Source organism: Podarcis vaucheri, assembly GCF_965113315.1.
Source record: "Podarcis vaucheri genome assembly, chromosome: 1".
In the NCBI taxonomy this organism is placed as follows: Eukaryota; Metazoa; Chordata; class Lepidosauria; order Squamata; family Lacertidae; genus Podarcis; species Podarcis vaucheri.
Window position 1 is genome coordinate 73,550,837 of NC_138759.1, and position 19,595 is coordinate 73,570,431.

General features: G+C 40.3%; 1 protein-coding gene across 14 annotated transcripts in view; it reads right to left on the bottom strand.

Moving 5' to 3' along the window:
* The window catches only part of SOX6 (SRY-box transcription factor 6), a 460,580-nt gene that overhangs the window by 84,985 nt on the left and 356,000 nt on the right, over positions 1-19,595 (bottom strand). For 13 of the 14 annotated variants that reach the window (XM_082193371.1, XM_082193374.1, XM_082193373.1 and 10 more), the window contains 2 exons: positions 16,086-16,209; positions 8,099-8,178 (listed from right to left, as the gene is read on the bottom strand). In XM_082193371.1, coding sequence (XP_082049497.1) covers positions 8,099-8,178; positions 16,086-16,209 — 204 coding nt within the window. The remainder of the gene's footprint in view (positions 1-8,098; positions 8,179-16,085; positions 16,210-19,595) is intronic. The other variant, XM_082193366.1, reaches the window with a different exon arrangement.

The following is a 19,595-nucleotide window of genomic DNA, read 5'->3' on the forward strand; positions in this document are numbered from 1 at the left end:
GGAAATAAAAGAAAAATGAATATGAATACCTAAACAAATATAAGGCTTGTGCATAAATAATTACATGAATGTGATTTTTTTCTGATCATTTTAATAATGAAATTTCATGGCATTGAGACAGAATAAAATGTATTGCAGGCCCCTATTAAGCACCATTAATTAAAGAAAACTCAAAACAGGAGTCAACACTAACTAAATTACTGCACCCTCATTCCAGAAGCTGATTAAAGAAAAAAGTTTACACATTTAAACTATATTACTTCCCCACATAATACTGGTAACTGTAGTGTGTATGCAGCATCAGTTGCTGTTTCTTGCTCATGCTTCTATTCCCCACCATCCCTTTGGCCCTTACCTTGTTCCTCACCATATCCTTCTTCTTTGGGTTTATTGTAGGCAGAGAATGGTGCTGGGCAAAACACAGGTTGCCTTTAGGTGACCCTCTCTGGAAGTTTGCATATCATGCACATCAGGCATCCCCAAACGCATCCCTCCAGCTGTTTTGGGACTACAACTCCCATCATCCCTAGCTAACAGAACCAGTGGTCAGGGATGATGGGAGTTGTAGTCCCAAAACAGCTGGAGGGCCGAGTTTGGGGATGCCTGATGCACATTATACTGATGTATTTTCTTCTCCCACTCTTCCAGGAAGCTGAAACCAGTGTTCTGACCCAAAGTTAGTCTCTCCTAATTCCCACTAATATTAATGAGACCTAAACTACTCACAGTTAAATAATCCCATGGATTTCACTGGGATTTAAGCACAACTCATTTGCTTTGGATTGAGGCTAGGGACTCTATAGTAGCAAAATACCCAAAAGTATGTAAATTGCACCCCAAATCTATCTGTAATAGTCACTAAATTTGGCAGACTGATTCATGATTGCATTTTCCAGAGTTAATTTTGATGAAAAAATTCCCTGTAACAGATCCATGATAAGCAAATGCATTTGGCTAAAATAACAAAACAACACTACAAGAAAAATAAGGCCATTGAGAGCTTAGTAGTCTTTTGAGTGCTAGCTGGAAAGATTCTATGAGGCTAATGAAGACAGAATCTCTGCCTGTAACAATATTAAGTTTATTTTCTCTAGTGATTCGAAGAAGTGAGCAATCTGTCACTAATACACTGAGTTAAATTACTTGTCTTGTTGGAATTCCTGCTGACAGTCAGTCACTCACAGCGCTGACCTAAACATCTACCTGCTGACAAACAAATTGCAGTGTCAAACTTTGAAAAGGTAACTAGCTGGTTTTAATTTTGATTGGTCTTACTTGAATCTCTTGTGCATTCTTCCCTTTTCCTCCTCCACCCACCCTCTCCCCTCTCTCAAAATCCCCATTCTTTACTAGGCTGAAAATGAAAATAAAGGAAACTCCTGTTTAGCATTTGTGGGGGAAATTATTATTGCTGGCTGCATCAGAGAAATGTTATGTCAGATAAAACTGTTAAAGTGTGTCTAAGCAACATTAAGAGTGGCAGGCCCGCCAGTGACTGACTGGGTGAGTGAACACATTACCCAGACAGCATTGTAGGAATTAATTTTCTTCAATAAAGTGATTTTTAAGGCTCATATATTTCACAATCTAAACATATGTCACTGTTTCATAAACAAAATAAATGGATTAAAATAATACATTACCAATATGCTGACACATGGAGATATTTTAATTAGGAATACTTAAGCTGTGTGATATTTAACTGCTTTATTTGCTGAAGAGGAGCAGGCATAATTTCATAAGGCAAGAAGCCGGCAGAGCACTTTACACGGTGAGGGACTGAATAGCTCTCCTTTTCGAAAGTAAGCCCACTGCGCAGCATCCTCCCAAACGTAAAGTGTTTTAAGCTTACAGAAGAATACAAAGAACTCCATAAACTAAGGCAGGCCACAAAACCAACTTTTTCATTGGAGACAGGATGGGGGATGGGAGGGAAAGAAGCAAGGAATATGTCTCAGACATGCCAGTTCTTGAGAATACTATTTCTTCATAAAAGGCAACACTTAACATCTTAGCTATTTCAGGGACATATTTACATGACTGTCACATCACAAGAGCCTCTTTCCTGCACATTCTTCTTGACTTTACTGTAAGGGCCAGCACAAAAATAGCTGAGGAAAGCAAATGTCAACCCCAGTCCTGAAATTTATATGTGTGAGAGAATTAGAATAAGTAGAAATGTAATATATTGTTTACTGTACTGAGTGCCCTCTGTTCTCTAAAGGTCAAAAGCATTGTAACCTTAGAGTTACAGTTTCTGATTGTTCCCAGGGTTAAATACATTATCAGAATTAATGGTTCAAACCCCCTCAACCTTCAGATATATGAGTATTCATGCCTCCATCTGCCAAACTGTTCAACTAAAAATAGCATTCTTTGGCCTTCATTCTGCTAATACTGCACCCCTGAGGCAGGCTCTGCAATGCTTCAGCAGTACTTTGGATCTTCACCCAGTGGTATAACAAAAGGTCATTACTTTGTGTAAGAAAAGGGGGGCTGGGGGAGGAGAAGAGAAACAGACTAAAGAAGCATGCTGCATGGGTATTTTGTTGTTGTTGTTGTTTAATTTAGTTGATGATAAAAACTTCAGTCTTCCAGCACACAGCTGCAACCATAGCTAAGACTTGCCAAGCCTCATTAATGTTATACGCAATAAACTTTGAAGGACAAACTATACAAGAAACATCAGGGGAAAGGTAAGAACCATAGGTTTGCTTGCTTGCTCTCACTTCTGTTACACTTTCTCTCTCTCTCTCTCTCTCTCTCTCTTCAGAAGATTACATTGTCTAGGAATAACTCCAGCTAACATAATTGCAGTGCATTATCTCTTTCAATAATTTACCAGTGGTTGTCATGCTACTGTACTATTTCTTTATTAACAAATTTTGTGTGTGTGTGTATTCTGGAACAGTACTACTACTACTACTACTACTACTACTATTATTAATGTTATTATTTATACCCCGCCCATCTTGCTGGGCTTCCCCAGCCACTCTGGGCAGCTTACAGAATATATTAAAAACTGTAAAACATCAGACATAAAAAATTCCCAATACAGGGCTGCCTTACTGATTTTGCTATGGGGAATGGAAGGAGAAATGATAGGGGGGCCTCATAAAAGATTTCATACAGTGAAGCTTTCTAGGACAGATGTGTGTCTACTGAGCTGCCATGAGATTTCCCGGGAACAGGGTTGCTATGAGTCCACTGAAAGGCTGGGAAACAATCCCTGAAGACTTACATTCAGCTGCACACATGTACCCAGAGTAAAACTAATATAAATTCTACAAATTTAAAAAGTTTGTTTTTTATATATAAAAAATACAGTGGTAAAAAAATAAGAGGGACTAGTATAGGAGGAGGACGAAAAGAAGAGAGGAAACACTGAACAATAGCACAAGCTGTATCACTGCTCCTTCTCTATCACTCTCATAAAAATCTGCCAATATGTATTAAGGAGGGTTGATTTAAACCATTATTTGTAAGCATGGTATGGTCCTTTCATAACCTCTTATATAAATGCACTGCTGCATCTGGGAAAGGATCTCATGTCAGAAAGGTAGCTAGAATGGAATCGTGCAAAGCTGTACACATACCATGATTTTTCCACACATTTCATATAGATAAACATGGTTTCTGCAAGGACAAGCCATGTCTTAGAAATGGACTTGGACTTTCAAAAATATTTCACCAAAGAGTCCTGAGTAAGCTTAACAGTCATGGAATATGAGAAGTGGCTCAGGAACTGGTTAAGCAGAGAGTAGGACTAAATGCAGAGGTCTCCAAATGGAGGGATGTAGAAAAGTGGAATTCCCCAAGGATTGGTATTGTGACCTGGGCTTTGAAACTTGTTCATAAATGGGATGTACAGGGAGGTAGCCAAGTCTGCTGATGATGCTACATTGTTCAGCATTGTTAAAACAAAAAGAGATTGAAAATAGCTCCAAAAGGACCTCTCCAAACTGAGTAAAATGGCAAAGGCAATTCAATGTAGACAAGTGTAAAGTGATGCATGTTCATATATACACTCATGGGTCTGAACTGGCAGTGACTGACCAGGAAAGACACCTTGGGATCCTAGTGAATAGCTCAATGAAAGTCTTGACCCAGCGTGTGGCAGCTGTGTAAAAGACAAATTCCATGCTAGGGATCACTAGTAAATGAATATCTTAATGCCATTATACAAATCTGTGGGGTGACCACATACTGTGTACAGTTCTCATCACATCACATCACATCAAAATGAATATGGTAGAGTGTAAAAGGTTAAGAAAATGGCAACCAAATTGATGAAGGGGATAGAACAACTCACCTGGGATGTAAGGTTGCAGCATTTGGAACTCTTAGTATAGGGGAAAGAAGAGTATGAGGTGACGTGATAGAAGTTTTTAAATTATGCAAGGCATGGAGAAAGTTTTTCTCCCCCGCTCATAACATTAGAACTAGTGGGGATCCAATGAAGCTGAATGTTGGAAGATTCAGGAGAGACAAGTACCTTTTGTATGGAACTCTCACATACAAAAGCCAGTGATGGGCTAAAAGAAGACTGGACAAATTCATGAAGGACAAGGATCTCAGTGGCTACTAGCCATGATGCCTGTGTGCTGCCTCCACAGTTGGAGGCAGTATGTTTTGAATACTGCACAATGGAAGGCTGTTCTTGTAGTCATAGCCCACTTGCAGGTTTCCCCACAACCAAGCATCTGGTTGGCCACAGTGAGAACAGGACACTAGACTAGATGGCTATTGTTCTTAAGCTCTTTGATTCTGAGAGTGAATGTGAAAACAACTATCAATGGTTCAGGAACACTTATAAAATGGTGTTTTTAAAAAGCTGATATTTTGCCATCTCTAAAGGTCCTAAGGTTTGAGAGACAGATTTCGTAAGATTCTCAATCAGGAATTTCACTATTGGGTTTGGTAGAACTTCTAGAAAATGATCCAAATAATAATAATAATAATAATTTTTATTTATACCCCGCCCTCCCCAGCCAAGGCCAGGCTCAGAGCAGCTTACAAGCAATAATAAAAACAAGTTGAATGATTACAATTTAAAAGCAAAATTAAAATACAACATTAAAATATTGAAACATTAAAATATTAAAATGTAGCCTCATCGCAGTAGGAGAAGGAAAGGAAAAAAGAAAGAGAGGGAGGGAATCAAATTGGCTCCAAGCCAATGGCCAGGCGGAACAACTTAGTCTTACAGGCCCTGCAGAAAGAAATCAGATCCTGCAGGGCCCTGGTCTCATGAGGCAGAGCGTTCCACCAGGCCGGAGCCAGAGATGAAGAGGCCCTGGCTCTGGTTGAAGCCAATCTAACTTCCTTAGGGCCCGGGACCACTAGGGTGTTGCTATTTATGGACCTTGAGGCTCTCCGTGGGGCATACCGGGAGAGGCGGTCCCGTAGGTACGAAGGTCCTAGGCCGTGAAGGGCTTTAAAGGTCAAAAGCAACACCTTAAATCTGACCCTGTACTCTACCAGTAGCCAGTGCAGTTTGAAAAGCACTGGGTGAATATGCTCCCATGGCAGAGACCCCATGAGGAGCCTCACTGCAGCATTCTGCACCCTCTGGAGTTTCTGGGTCAGCTTCAAGGGCAGCCCCGCGTAGAGCGAATTACAGTAGTCAAGCCTGGAGATGACCGTCGCATGGATCACTGTGGCCAGGTCGGGGCGAGAAAGGTAAGGGACCAACTGCTTGATGCGGCGAAGGTGGAAAAATGTCGCCTTGGCTGTTGCTGTAACTTGCGCCTCCATGGAAAGGGAGGCGTCAAGGATTACACCCAAACTCTTAACGGAAGGCAATGGCACTAATTGGGCCCCCGCAAGAGAAGGGAGTTGGTCCCTCATCCCCATACCATCCCTACCCAGCCATAGGACCTCTGTCTTCGAAGGATTTAGTTTCAATCGGCTCCCACGAAACCATCCAGCCACAGCTTCCAAGCATCTGGTCAGTGTGTTCGGGGCCGAGTCGGTGTGGCCATCCATCAGCAGATAGAGCTGAGTGTCATCAGCATATTGGTGACAGCCCAGCCCAAAGCTCCGGATAATCTGGGCAAGGGGGCGCATAATAGTGTTCTGAAGTACTTGCTGAAGTGCAAGCCTTTAGTTATTATCTGATCTCTTTAGCTTCTAAAAAAGCAATTAGATTATCTCTGAAATATGTAGGACACAGCCTCATGAGTAAGCCAACACATCATGTAAGTGATTTGTTTATTGGTAGTGTCATCTGTCTGTCAATGGAAATGTAAAATTTAAACAGAAACTTCGCAAGCACTGTGATAAAAAAATCTTTCAACAAAAAAATTGAAATGTGGGGGCAAATCTTAATATATATACTCTCATCCACTTTACTACTATGAGAACATGAAAGTAATTGTGTATCATGGATTGGCTGGACACAGAGAAATGGTGGGATAAACCAGCTGGGGAACCCCTAGCAGAAGAAGGCTCAGAGCCAGGGGATTTGTGGTGGGACGAGGATGAGTGGTTGGAGGGAGAAGACTAGGAGGAGGTGTTGGCAGCTGAAGAGGAAACAGGGCTCAGTGAGCAAGGGGAGTCTATAGCAGAGAGCAGAGGTTGAAGCTGCATCAGGAGAGTAGGATGGAGGAGGCCAAGAGGCAGAGATGAGTCAGGCTGGTAAAGAGGCACAGGTGTCTCTACCTCTAGCTGCAACAAGCTCCCCTATCTCAAACACCACTATCTCAACTTAAGCTAACATGTTATCCAATTTCTTCAGTGGCATCTCCTCAACATAGGTGAGAGGTGGGAGAGCCACAGTTCCCATCATCGCTGACAACTATCCATGTGGATTGAAGCTGTTGGAAGTTGTAGACCAACAACAGCTGGAGGGCAGAACATAGTTACCCCTGACATGGGCAGCCTGCTTATTCTTTTCAGCTCTTAGTTACCATATACTGTGGCCAAGTGGGGTGAGGGGGCCAAGTTCTAGGCACTGTTGTTGAAGAGTTTCCTGCTATGTGGCCTATTTGGCTGGCCATCCACATATGTAGCCTTATATGACATCACCTGAAGAAGAACAGCTGACTATTAACAGGATTTTAAAATCCTCTTGCACCCCACAGAATGACTATTTCGTTGTGGCATAAATTACCCTGTTGCCTGCAAAAACTAATATCTGAATAAGCCTATTTGCCTCTGAGGTACCACAGCAATCTTTTGCTGCTAGAGACTTAACACTACTACTCTTTTGGCTGGTAATAGGTATAAGATATATTTGCCACATCATTTAAATGTCCAAGAGGTAAACCTCTAGTGCGATGACTAAACACACCCTCTTGTAAGCTTTTGACTGTTGCTTCATTATTTGACACTATTGTGCCTTTTCTTGGGGAATATTAAAAAGCTATATAATAAATTGGAGTGTAAATCATTTTCACACAACATTTAGTTCCCCCTATGACAAAAATAAATAAATGACCTAGCAAGGGACCAAACTCAGACTCCTGATGGCTGCTGGCATCCAACCAACTTAACGCATGGAAAGGCTGAGATTCCATAAATACAGAAGCTGCAAGTGTTCAGTTTATGAAACAGTCATCACCAAGCCCCAAAGAAAAAATATAATGCATTTATTCAGACACCCACTATGAGCAAAAACAGCTAAACAGGGCACACTTAGAAGTAGCTTAAGAAACATAAATGCTATTAATATATCTTCCAGTAAATAGTTACATACTTTTTCTTCCCCAGTCTCAAAGCAGAGAACATGTACAGAGTATAGAGCTTAGCACAAGTTAAGCACTTTTTAAAATCACTTTGGTTTTAATAGAAGAATCAAATAATACTTATTTGACCAAAATCAATTGGATTAAAAAGTGCTTAATTTAAGCAGGATCCTGCCCAAAATGTATTAACTTCATTGTTATAAAATACAAAGTTGGCTGTATTTCCCAGCATCAAGGCTGACAGCATGCTGTTCTGTTTGCAGCATGTTAAGTACATAAGGTGTTAATCCTTCTGGGGCTGTGCTTAAAAAATTATTTAACATTCAAGCCATTACTTAGCATACAGCTGGTTAGCAGTTTTCCACTAAAGCATTGGCTTCAAGCCCACATATTTTTGTTCTGGCACATACCTGGAGCTGTAAAGGGCTGAGTCCAGAAGCAGCAGCAGCTGCCATTGTTGATGGAATGAACTGCACAGGATAGTTATCACCTGTCGAGAAGAACAATGCATACAGGTTTAGACAATGAGCAGAGAATAGCAGCAGACAAGTATGAACAGGGCCTGTGCTCCACAACACTGCTCTAAGCCTAAACATCTGCAAAAACAAAAGAGGGTTGCTGGGCACAGACTTGCAACTCTAACTTGGAACTTCTGCTCAGCAGATTGCTAGTAGGCAAACTGGCAAAACATAAAATGCAATGCTTAGACCCAAGCATGCCGGCTCTTATTACGGATCACAAAGCATAGCTGCCTTGGAAAATAATTGTTCATTTAAGATAGGTTTCAAGTGATAAAGCGACACAAAGTGCTATGTGCCCAGTCTTGTCAGATGCTGTGCATCTATTTCTCTAGATTTAAAATAAATAATTGCTGCACTTCTTTGGGGTAACAGGTAAATTAGTGGACATGGTCTGATTTCAATAAATTGCTCTGAAGTAACCTTGATGGACATCCCATGCACAGAGAAACAAGAACAAAACAGCAGCAGATCCCGAGCTCTTTTCCTCCCATATCACTGGGGCAGTGAGAATGTGGTCCAGACACACATATTCAGTGTGGATTATGGATTGGACTCTGCAAGGTGGCACTGAATTTGACCCAGAACTCAACTCACAGCAAAGAAAGCACAATCTCTTTCAGGATCGTCTCTCCCAAGACCACTGCAATCCCATTCCTGGTGTCTCACACTCAGGTAGGACTATTTCAAGAGCACCCCTGTTACCAGTCTTCCTTTATCATTAATTCGTGATCTTCATGTATCCTTCAAGGCAAAAGGGAAAAGATGTGCCCAGCAATGTGCAGAAGAACCCTAGATAATTTTTCAACAAAATGAAAGCAAGACCTAATTATCTGCTTACTGTTCTTAAAGTAACCATCTCCCATGAAATCAAGGAACATGCAGAACACTGTGAATTAATTTTGTGACTACTCATGCATTATGGAGGGAATGAATTTTCGAAGCAGGTGGGCTCAAATGACTAAGAGCACAGCATTCCCTCAGCAAGCCCCCTACCCCTGGTTCTCTGTCTCCTCTCCTACTCCACAAGCAGGAGAACAGCAGGAAGGAAGGCAGAGGGAGAGCATGCTCTCACTATACAAAAGTGTCTTTTCCCTCCAGCGACCTGGGATTCAACTTCAAATCCCAGGATCCCCAGTGGATAAAAATGCTCTACATACTGGTTGGAACATGTATTGATTCAGCTGCCTCCATCTTCTCCTAGGTAAAGGTTGGGCTTGGGGTTTTTTTAAGAGCTGTGCATAAACGGCTTCTCAAAATTCGCCAGTCTATTTGTAGGTGTGGAAATTGAGAGGACTGGTTCACTGAATTTCTCCCAGGGGCGGGGAGAAGTTCTCCAACCGTGTTTTAGGGGAGTTGCTCACAAGAAGTAGTGGTGGTAGCCCAGCCTTTTCCCTTTGTTTATGCCGATGTAAATGCAGCAGCAACTTCATGGGCAGCCTGGCCATCATTCTGCGCAATTCTATGGACCTAGTATCGTTCCAGGGCACAGTGGGGAAGACATGGTGGTTGACACGAAAAGGGAAAAAAATGTTTCTGAGAAATTTCATCTCAGCCTGGGTTCCCTACTTCACCTCTAAGATGGGTCAGTGCTCTGATCAAACACTGAATTAGCCCCAAAGTCATTATCTACTCCACATGTTGGCAGCAGAATACATTCACAAGTCACTACTGAGCATTGAAAATAAGCTGTTTGGATAATCATACTTTAATTGCATAGATGGGTTTGTTCACATTAATATTTGTCAACACGCATTTCTAGCCTTGATCCCTATCCTCTGCGCTCCCTTTGTTTCCACCACTGTTGAAATTTAGATTATGAGGTTACTGGGCCAGGGAACTGTCATTTTTGTCATGAGACTCTGTAAAGTACCATGCATATTGATGATGGGAAATGGGTTGGAATACATCTATCAGCATTTTACATCTTATATAAACAGTAAGCACTGGACACAAACCTACAGAATCCCTAATGTTTATAAGAATACAATCAGAGGTACTACTGCAATTCCAGGGTATTTATAAAATTACTGCTAAAATAAGAAACCCAGAAAAAAGAGGCTGCTTGCTGCCTATGTGAATATGGTTACCTATATATGGTATCTTTTCAGATTATCACCACAACTAGGCAGTGTCTGTAGCCACCCCAGTCCCCATGCCACTTCAGCACACTTTTGCAAAGTAGAAAGCAGAATGGGAGAGGGGGAGGAGGGGAGGTTAAAAAATGAACTTGCAATTAAAAAAAAAAGACAGTGATTGATAAATTACACAATAACCATGCTTTAATAGAGTATCACTTCAGCTTCTTATTTAAAGTCAGTGTTATGTACTATCTCTAGGCTATGTTTTAATAAGCTGCTCCTCTGTACATTTTTTACATTTATAATAACCAAGCTGCTTTGCATCAACTCTATATTACATTTAGAATGTAATAAGGTAGGTGCGGTGTAGAAGGGATACAAAACAATGCAGTCAGGGAATGGCAAGTTTCCCCCAACACACATAACACCTCAATTCCCAAGCCTCCGAAATCCTCATAAAGCACCCTCCCTCTGCTTACCACCCAAAGCGCCACAGGACTCAGATAAGCTCAGTGTAAATGTTAAGTTGCTTTCACTTTTTAAACAAATTGTGAAGTTCTAATCCACAATGTCTCTCTGCATCATATCCATAATACCTCATCAGACCATTGAGCACAGTATGTGCTTGTACACAGTCCACTAACAATTGGCTTCTGATTGCATATGGAGCACTGCTACAATGCCTTTGCTAACCTACATTGTGCTGGTGTCCTATGGAGTAACATTCATAAAATCTGATCTTATTTTCCCCCTTTCTATGAGGTTGATTTTAGTTTGCAGAGGGCTGATGTTGTTTTTTAAATAACTAAATTGCTTTCTTAAAGTATAAAACTCTTGTCTCTCTATGGTTAGATAATTCTGCTTATCTTCTTTGAAGGCTAAACAAAATTATCTGAATATAGAGTATCCTCATCAAAAAGTTAAATAATGTTTCTTTGGTAAACAGACTTTAAAAAAAGAAGTCATCACAAAGATATTGAATAAATGATGCTTTAAATAGGAGAGAAATAAGCATTCAAGCACAAGCATGGACTGCATTGCTGAACATTTCCAAGGCATTCTTTCTTTAAATATTATGAATTATTTATCCCCGTTCCATGCAGCAACCCTGTCACTATTTCCCCCTTTTGTAAATTCAAGAGTAGTTGCTTTATTTGTACTAAAACATTTTCCATGTCAAACATTTTTTTTGAGGGGGAAAATCAAACCCTAAAAGAATTCCCTGTAGCACTCACAGCTGTCATGCTTCCATGGAGATATATATACACACACACACACACACACACACACACACACACACACACACCTTAAGGTTAATTTATTAGTGTCTATACCACACCCTATAGTGTTCTCTGGATCACCTGCTGGGTATGGCTTTCCCTTTTATTTATGACACACACCCCCATTCCTATGATTCTCTCTCCCCGACCCCCCAAATCATGAAGTGTCCCTTCTAGGATTAAATGGAAGCATTTTAAAGTGAACTGTATATGGTTAACGTAATCCTCCTGCATTATATAATAGCATTATCCAGAGAACAAAGCATGACACTTCATACGAATGGAATGTTTTGCTGACAGGAGTAGAACTAAAGCAGGGACAGGTTCCTTGTGGGGAGAGGCAGGGGCCAGGAGCCGGGGACAAAGGAGAGAGATGGTGAAAGTTTTACATTTTTAATTGCAGAAGATGCATATTTCCACTTTTAATTTTCCAAGCATGCACACCACACACACACACACACAGACACATGCAAAATAGATCAAGGATCTTATTGGTAGCTGTCTTGGCAATCTATCACTCAACATGTTGTAGCAATTTTTTTCAAATTTGTTTCTGGATTTGGAATGCTTGCGTGAGGACCTATTCTTCTTTAATTTTATGAAGGTAGACAAAACAAGTCAGAACAGGTCCTTGAAGGCATAGGTGTGTACTAGTCTTGATTACTGGGAGAATGGCTCAAGGAACGGGGTGGGGGGAACAAATCCCCAGTCATCCTTGTTTTGAAAACTACCCTTCTCAGCTCTGCGGCTTTGCTGAATGCCTATTTATATTGGTGCTTCTATTGTTTATATATTCATAGGTGCTTATTAAGTCCCAGAATGATTTACCAACTTCTGTTTCAGATTTCAAACTGGCCAGTGCTCTTTAAACAATTGTGGGCAGCTGCAGCACATACTAGAAACACATTGTTCTAAATCCAGAGCAAAGCAGTGTTTCCTGGTTTTGAACATTAAGGGCTGCTCCGTACATTTTCATTTTCCTACATGGAAGGCACCTTTCATTCTCTAAAACAGTTGGAAATTCGTGTATAGACCATGACTTCCGATGATTCTACACAAATGTTTGTTGCTCTGTGTGCGCAGGTCAAGAAGTCCAATTGACCACAGCTGTTCGCTACATGCTCAACCACTTTGAAAACTGATCAGTTTCCCTTCCAGTGTATTTGACAAAACAATGTTAATGCTAATTAATGTAAATTGCTAAAGAATTGCACAACCCTTCCTAGAATAAAAAGCAAGGGATTTGATCTATAGCTCTTGGTGCTTTAGAGCTTGCTTCTGACATAATAAAAATAACAGTATAATAGAGTTGTTAGCCTAGATCTAGTCTTGCAAAAAGAACAGCCAAGATGGTAAATCTGAGTTATGCAGATGTTCTGATTTAACCATTTTTGTAGTTAATTCTTATGCACATCCTTTAATCAGGAAGTGAAGGACACCTTTTCTAAACTAAGCTAAACAAGGCCTCAAAATAAAAAGTATAGCAACACAAAACACCTTGGTTTTTGTTTTGCTTTTGACATATAATCTGAACAACTGAAACTATTAAGTATGTTAAGACTGTGTATGTCAAGAACCCAGCAGGATCGTACCAAAGTTCTGTCTAGTCCTGTATCCTGTTTCCACAGCAGCTAGCCAGATGCATATGGGAAGCCCATAAGCAGAATATGAGCACAACAATATTCTCCTGCTACTTTCCCTTAGTCACAGCATGGCACAAAAGAAAGGCTATGGGAGTAGGGAGGACCCTAAATCATGATATTAGCCACTTCTGGATCTTGAACACTACAAGTATAAATTCACAAAAACAACATAGCTATAGGACATCACCTGCATTACCTAAGACATCCTCACAACAACTGTGTAAAGTAGATCAATGTTATTATCTGCATATAGCAGAGAAAACAGTTCACAGTGAGAAATAGTGGTTTGCCTAAGGAAACTAGCGAGCTCATAAATTAGATGAGATTTGAATCAGGGACTTGCTGGCTCACTGCTCACTTTCTTAGCCATAAAACTTAGACCAGCTTTCATATTTCCTACCCAGTAACATTTCCCCCATGCTTGACTAAATTAACAGTCAACTAGCATGTCTTCATATTTGCCAAAGATCTCAAACTATTCATAGTACTTTTTTCATGATATGAAGGAGTCAAAGTAATCAAGAGTAATTGCTTGATCCATGCAAATAATTGTTGGCTTTGTAATAGCTCTGCTTTATGTATCTAATTTAAATATGGTCCAACTTCTATAGTAGGGTGTCCTGAGAGAATTGTCAAGTGTATGTGGGTCAGCAGATAACAGTAATTTGAGTTACACAGCATCTTAAAGTTTTAATTAATCTGGTATATGCTATATATACCAAAAGGAGTACCTATAAAAATTAATTAGGTGATCTATGCAGCCCAGATTTCTCAATTAGTACTTGCTATGCTGGAAAATTATATTATACAATCTTGAGAAGTATGCTAACTAATTTTAAGAAATCTGTTATCACATTCATGATTGATATTTGCTAGCTTGGGACCCTGTAATCTCTAATAGTTGTGACACAAGGGAGGATGTAGAAGACATTGTTGGCATGCAGAAGGTCCCAGCTTCAGTCCCTGATCTCTCCCATTTTTGTTTTTTTTAGGCTCAGATAGATGTGACATGAAAGATTCCTTCCTGAGGGAGTATATAGTGTTGGGTTTTTCTGATCATTCCATCAGCGCAAGAATTTCGGCTTGCAGGACAGAATGATCTCCCCTCTCCTGCCCCTTGCTGTTCCTGGTGTTCTCCTGACCCCTCCTGAATCAATTTCTGGGACGTGGGGGAGGGGAGGAAGGCAAGTCCTGTGTGCAAGTGTAGTCTTTGCTCAGGGCAGTAATGGGACCTGTTAGCGGAACGCCTCCTTGAGCCCCTAGAGATAAGGAGTGTGACCCAGCAAAAGGCCACTTCTTGTGTCCCATGTAGGTGACTCAACTTGCACTGTCCAAAAAAGTCAAGGCTAGAAGGAAATATGAGAGGCATGAACAAACCTGTGACTCCCCGTAATGCCCTTGCATGATGCCTGATGTGCAAACCTGGAGGGGAGAGATCTACATCTACAACATCCCTTAAAATGACACCCACAAGCAGGGACTGTGCCAGTTTTCTTATCTTCTTATATAGCTTGGTTGTTCACATTGCCAATAGTTAGACTGGTTTCAACATGTTTAGTACATAAAAGGACAATGTTTCTCGCTCACATGAGGACATCATCATTTCACAGATTAATTGAGGGAAGTTAAGGCAAAGTATGTATCCCAGATCACAAATCAGTCAATGACTGAGTGGAGGGCTAGATTCTAGCCATTCCAGTCCAATTCTGACACTTAGCATCTAAAAAGCCGTTTTCCGTAAATGTATTTTTAAGAAACTACCAAGACAGAGCAGAGCGGAACAAATGGAAATAATTTCTGCAGTGTTATTTGGCACAATATCTTACTAAACTTACTTGAAAAGAGTTTATATTTAACTTGGATTACATTTAATATGCAGTTTACATTCTAAAACATACGGTTTTGTTTCAGAACCGATCCCACCTTTTTCTGAAAGCCACTGCAACATTCCCATTAACAGCAGTAGCAGATTCCAAATGAAAATTTTGCATCTAACATTCAAAGGAAATGCTGTAACCATTTTGTTGTTTAATATTAATTAGAGGGGGTGAGATTAATTAGAAAAATAAAGATGCTGCTTCTGGCTGAGATGTAGGTTTACAAGGAATATACAGATGAAAATAAGGTTGATTTTTATTTACTTAAATATCTCCTTACCCTGAGTTTCTTTGCTAATGTGGCTTTAAACATTTAAAGTCCTGTTTACAAGCAGACTCTGAAAGTAGCTTCAAACCATTATATCCCTAATTGAATTCCCCAGGAGCACAGTAAACTCAAAGGAATAAAGAAAGAAATCATAATATTTGCTGAATCATCTCCAAACATCTCACACTGCGAAGTTGCATGACCTGTTACAAGCCTGAATTGATGATTGTAGCTGAACTGCTGAAACCTCTGTTATTTAGATGGAAATCGTATAAATTGCTGCCCAATTGAAATACACAAATTAAATCATACCTACCTTTACTTTTTATCTCTAATTATAAAGATGGGCTTGCACAAAACACTAGTATGTGTGTATATATATTCTGATGATAAAAGGGTCTTAAAAAGATATATATGTAACCTCATAAAGAGCCAGGCTACTCTCACAAATTGGCAGAGAAGAAAGTCAATAAATTCAAAGGAAATAATTTTGTGGTATACAGAAGTAAAATAAATATGGCCCTGAGAAGCCAATTCCCTGGTTCTTTCTGGAAGAAGTTTTCATCTAGACTTGCAAAAGAAATCCACATATTTCCTTTCCTCCCCACCCCTTCCCCCAGCTTAAATCCCCCAGCTTTTACATATCACTGTCCATACCAGGCAGATTACAAGGAGTAGCCATGGCTAATATCGTAACATGTTAAATAGCTTCACAACCCTGTCAACTTACCTGGCTTGTAAGTTATTCCTGGGGGGAAAAGGAATCCCTGCTGGGCTGCAGCAGCCGCTGCCAATGTCCGCTGGTCGTGTGGAAAAATTGGGATCATGAGCGGAGGCATGTGACCCTGAACCTGCTAAACAGAAGACAGTCTCTGATCAGAAATAGCACAAATTTGTCCTGACAGATAACTCTCCAGCACTGATAGTGTGCCTGCATTCACGGAGTCCAACCAAACCTTCTCCTAACCATAATCCTTGCCAATTTCACATTGTCACATCAAAGCCATAGTAGCTTTGTTCTCCCTCAATGTCAAAGGTGCAACAACCTGTACTTTTTTTTGTTCTACTAAGTTTTGCTTAAATCTGGGCCTGCTCTAAAAGAAGATTTCTCTCACTCTCATTTCTGTTTTTTATCCTGCTTCTGTACTTTATAGTTTCATTTGTTTCTAAAATGTTACGTTCAAGTGCAAAATTCAAGCACTTTTAAAAAATTCAACCTACTGAACCTATATGGCAAATAATTCAATGTTTTCAAAAGACTAGCAAAATTTCAGTACCTCTTTAAATGAAACCAAAATTCTTGGCTTTCAATTAAACTAATATTTTGCTTGTCTCTCCAGTTTATAGCTTTAAACACTATCATAAAGCCTGATATTTATTGTGTGGTATTGACCATTTTAGAATAAATCCCACTGCATCAAATTTCATATGACCTTCATAAATGTATCAAAAACCAAAACGTTGAAATAAAATAAAAATACAGAAGCAGAAAATTATTCAGATACTTATCGGGCTTTATATTTGGGCAAACAGAACTAGAGAGGTGGGAATCCGGAGATTTTAATATTCAGCTTTATTTCTTCAGATACCTAGATCATGACAACTATGCCAAAAGATGGCTGGATACAATGAAATGCCATGTTTCTTTTTTCTGTTGGCTTACTCAGAACTAATGCAAGGATTTTGCCGATGATTACAAAAATGTATAAAAATGAATTGTTTTATAATCAGAAAATAATTTCAGCTCCTTCTCTTGTTGCAAATGAGTGGTTTCAAATTCTATTAAAAATAAACTTCAATGGCTTTTTGTTGGGATTTAATTCCTACAAAACTTTTTTAGTGGTAAAAATCCATATGTTGACCTATGACACTGTTTAAATAGTGCCAAATTTTCTTGTCATATCCATGTTCCTCTCCCAACATCTGATGCAGACCAGAAAGGCTACTGTGTGTGCGCTTCTAAGAGAGCTAATTTACCAACAACTCTTCTCTGGGGGAAAAGCCCTAAGATGTAGGTTAATAAAGGTCAAGCAAAACATAAACACTTTACAGTATTTTTCGGAATCCATTTCTCAGGAAAATCAACTTATAATAAAAAGGTCTTTGTGCAATTACTGCCATGGCACTGGGGCGTGAAAGAAACTAGCTATGAGCAGCCATTTCTTTTATTTTAGCTGACGTAAGCCCAGTTTCTCCATGTTAGCGACAAATTTAACATGGTTAAATTGAAGTCGATCCCCCTGTGTCCAGTATCAACTTTTTATACACTACCAAGTTGGTTGCATGATAATTGTTCCTGTAGGCCGTTGAATAAACAAGCAAAAACAATGTCAGTGTCTAAAGGCGGCGGTATACCATCATTTAGGAACTAAATAAAATGAGTTTCACAATAATTTTGAGTGCTTTTAGAGTGGATGTTGAATCAAACTGATACAGAGTCATTTACAACTCCTGAAATTGAAGTACAGTAGTAAAGAGTAAACTTGAAGTCATCAATCACAATAGCCAAGTAGGCTATGGCCAGATGGTGCAGACAAAAGCCAAAAGACAACCGCATTTACTTGAGAAGGAAGCAGCAGCATGTATACTAACGCAGTGGCCATTTCTGGAAGTGACTGAAGTTTGTTCCTCTGGTGTGCATGATTTATGACAACTGTGCATTAAGTGCAAAATTAGATGTTATAGAAGGGGCTGGGTTGTTACTCAAAATATATTTGATTTCACCCCTCTGTCTATAATATCATCCAGTGAAACATATTGTGTGAAATGGTAGTCATACTGTGAGTGCCCCCCATTACTATTTCAGATCACTGACTGCTACTGCACATTGGGATATATGTAAGTTTATTTATGCTAAAATTTCAGAGAAGATCTATTCATGTGTAGATCTGGTATTTTTATTTATTTATTTATTTATATTCTCTCTAAAAATGGTAAACTAGGATATCTCCGGGCAATAAGGGACAATCCATCCATCCATCCATACTGCCCTTCATCCAAAGATTACAGGGCCGTTCACAATATAAAAACAAAAAAATACATACTACAGTGGTACCTCGGGTTAAGAACTTAATTCGTTCTGGAGGTCCGTTCTTAGCCTGGAACGGTTCTTAACCTGAGGTACCACTTTAGCCAAAAGGGCCTCCTGCTGCTGCCGCGCCGCTGCTGCGTGATTTCTCTTCTCATCCTGAAGCAAAGTTCTTAACCCGAGGTACTATTTCTGGGTTAGCGTAGTCTGTAACCTGAAGTGTCTGTAACCCGAGGTACCACTGTACATACAAATGAAGACAATACCCCCCCCAACAGGACATAGATTGATTAATTAGCCAAAGGCCTGGGAGAAGAGGAATGTGTTTGCCTAGCACCTAAAGATATGCTACAAAGCCGTCAGGTAAGCATCCCTGGGGAGAGCATTCCACAAACGGGGAGCCACCACAGAAAAGACCCATTCTCGTGTTGCTGCCCTCCAGGCCTCTCATGGAGAAGGCACACAAAGAAGGACTTCAGATGATGATCACAGGGTCTGGGTCACTTCATATGGGGACTGGCAATGCTTGAAGCATTGCAGTTCTGAGCTGTTTAAGGCTTTAAACCAGCACTCTGAATTGGGCCTGGAAACTAATTGGCAGCTGGTGCTGTCGGGGTAGGATTGGTACAATATGCTCAAACCATCTTGCCCCGGTGAGCCACCTGGCCACTGAATTCTGCACCAGCTGAAATTTCCAAACTGCCTTCAGAGGCACCCCCATGTATAATATGTTGCCAGAGCATAGACAACAGAAGTTAGGTTATCCCTGTCCAGATAGGGGTGCAGCTGGGCCACCAGCCAAAGCTGACTGAAGACACTCCATGCTACTGAGGCCACCTGAGCCTCAAGTAACAGGAAATATCCACAAGTACCCACAAGCTGTGTACCTGCTCCTTCAGAGGGAGTGTAACCCCATCAAGAGCAGGCAACCTTGCACCCATCCAGTCTAGGTAAGCACCAACTAACAGTGCCTCAATCTTATTGGGATTGAGCTTCAGATTGTTGGCTCTCAAACAGTCCATTACTGATGCAAAACAATGGTCCATCACATCTACTGCTACACCTGCAGATATAAAGGGAAAGTAGAGCTGTGTGTCCTCAGCATATTGCTGCCAACATACTCTAAAACTCCAGATGATTCCACTCAGTGGTTTCATGTAGAAGTTAAACAGCATGGGGGGATAAAACTGACCCCTGAACAACTCCACTTTG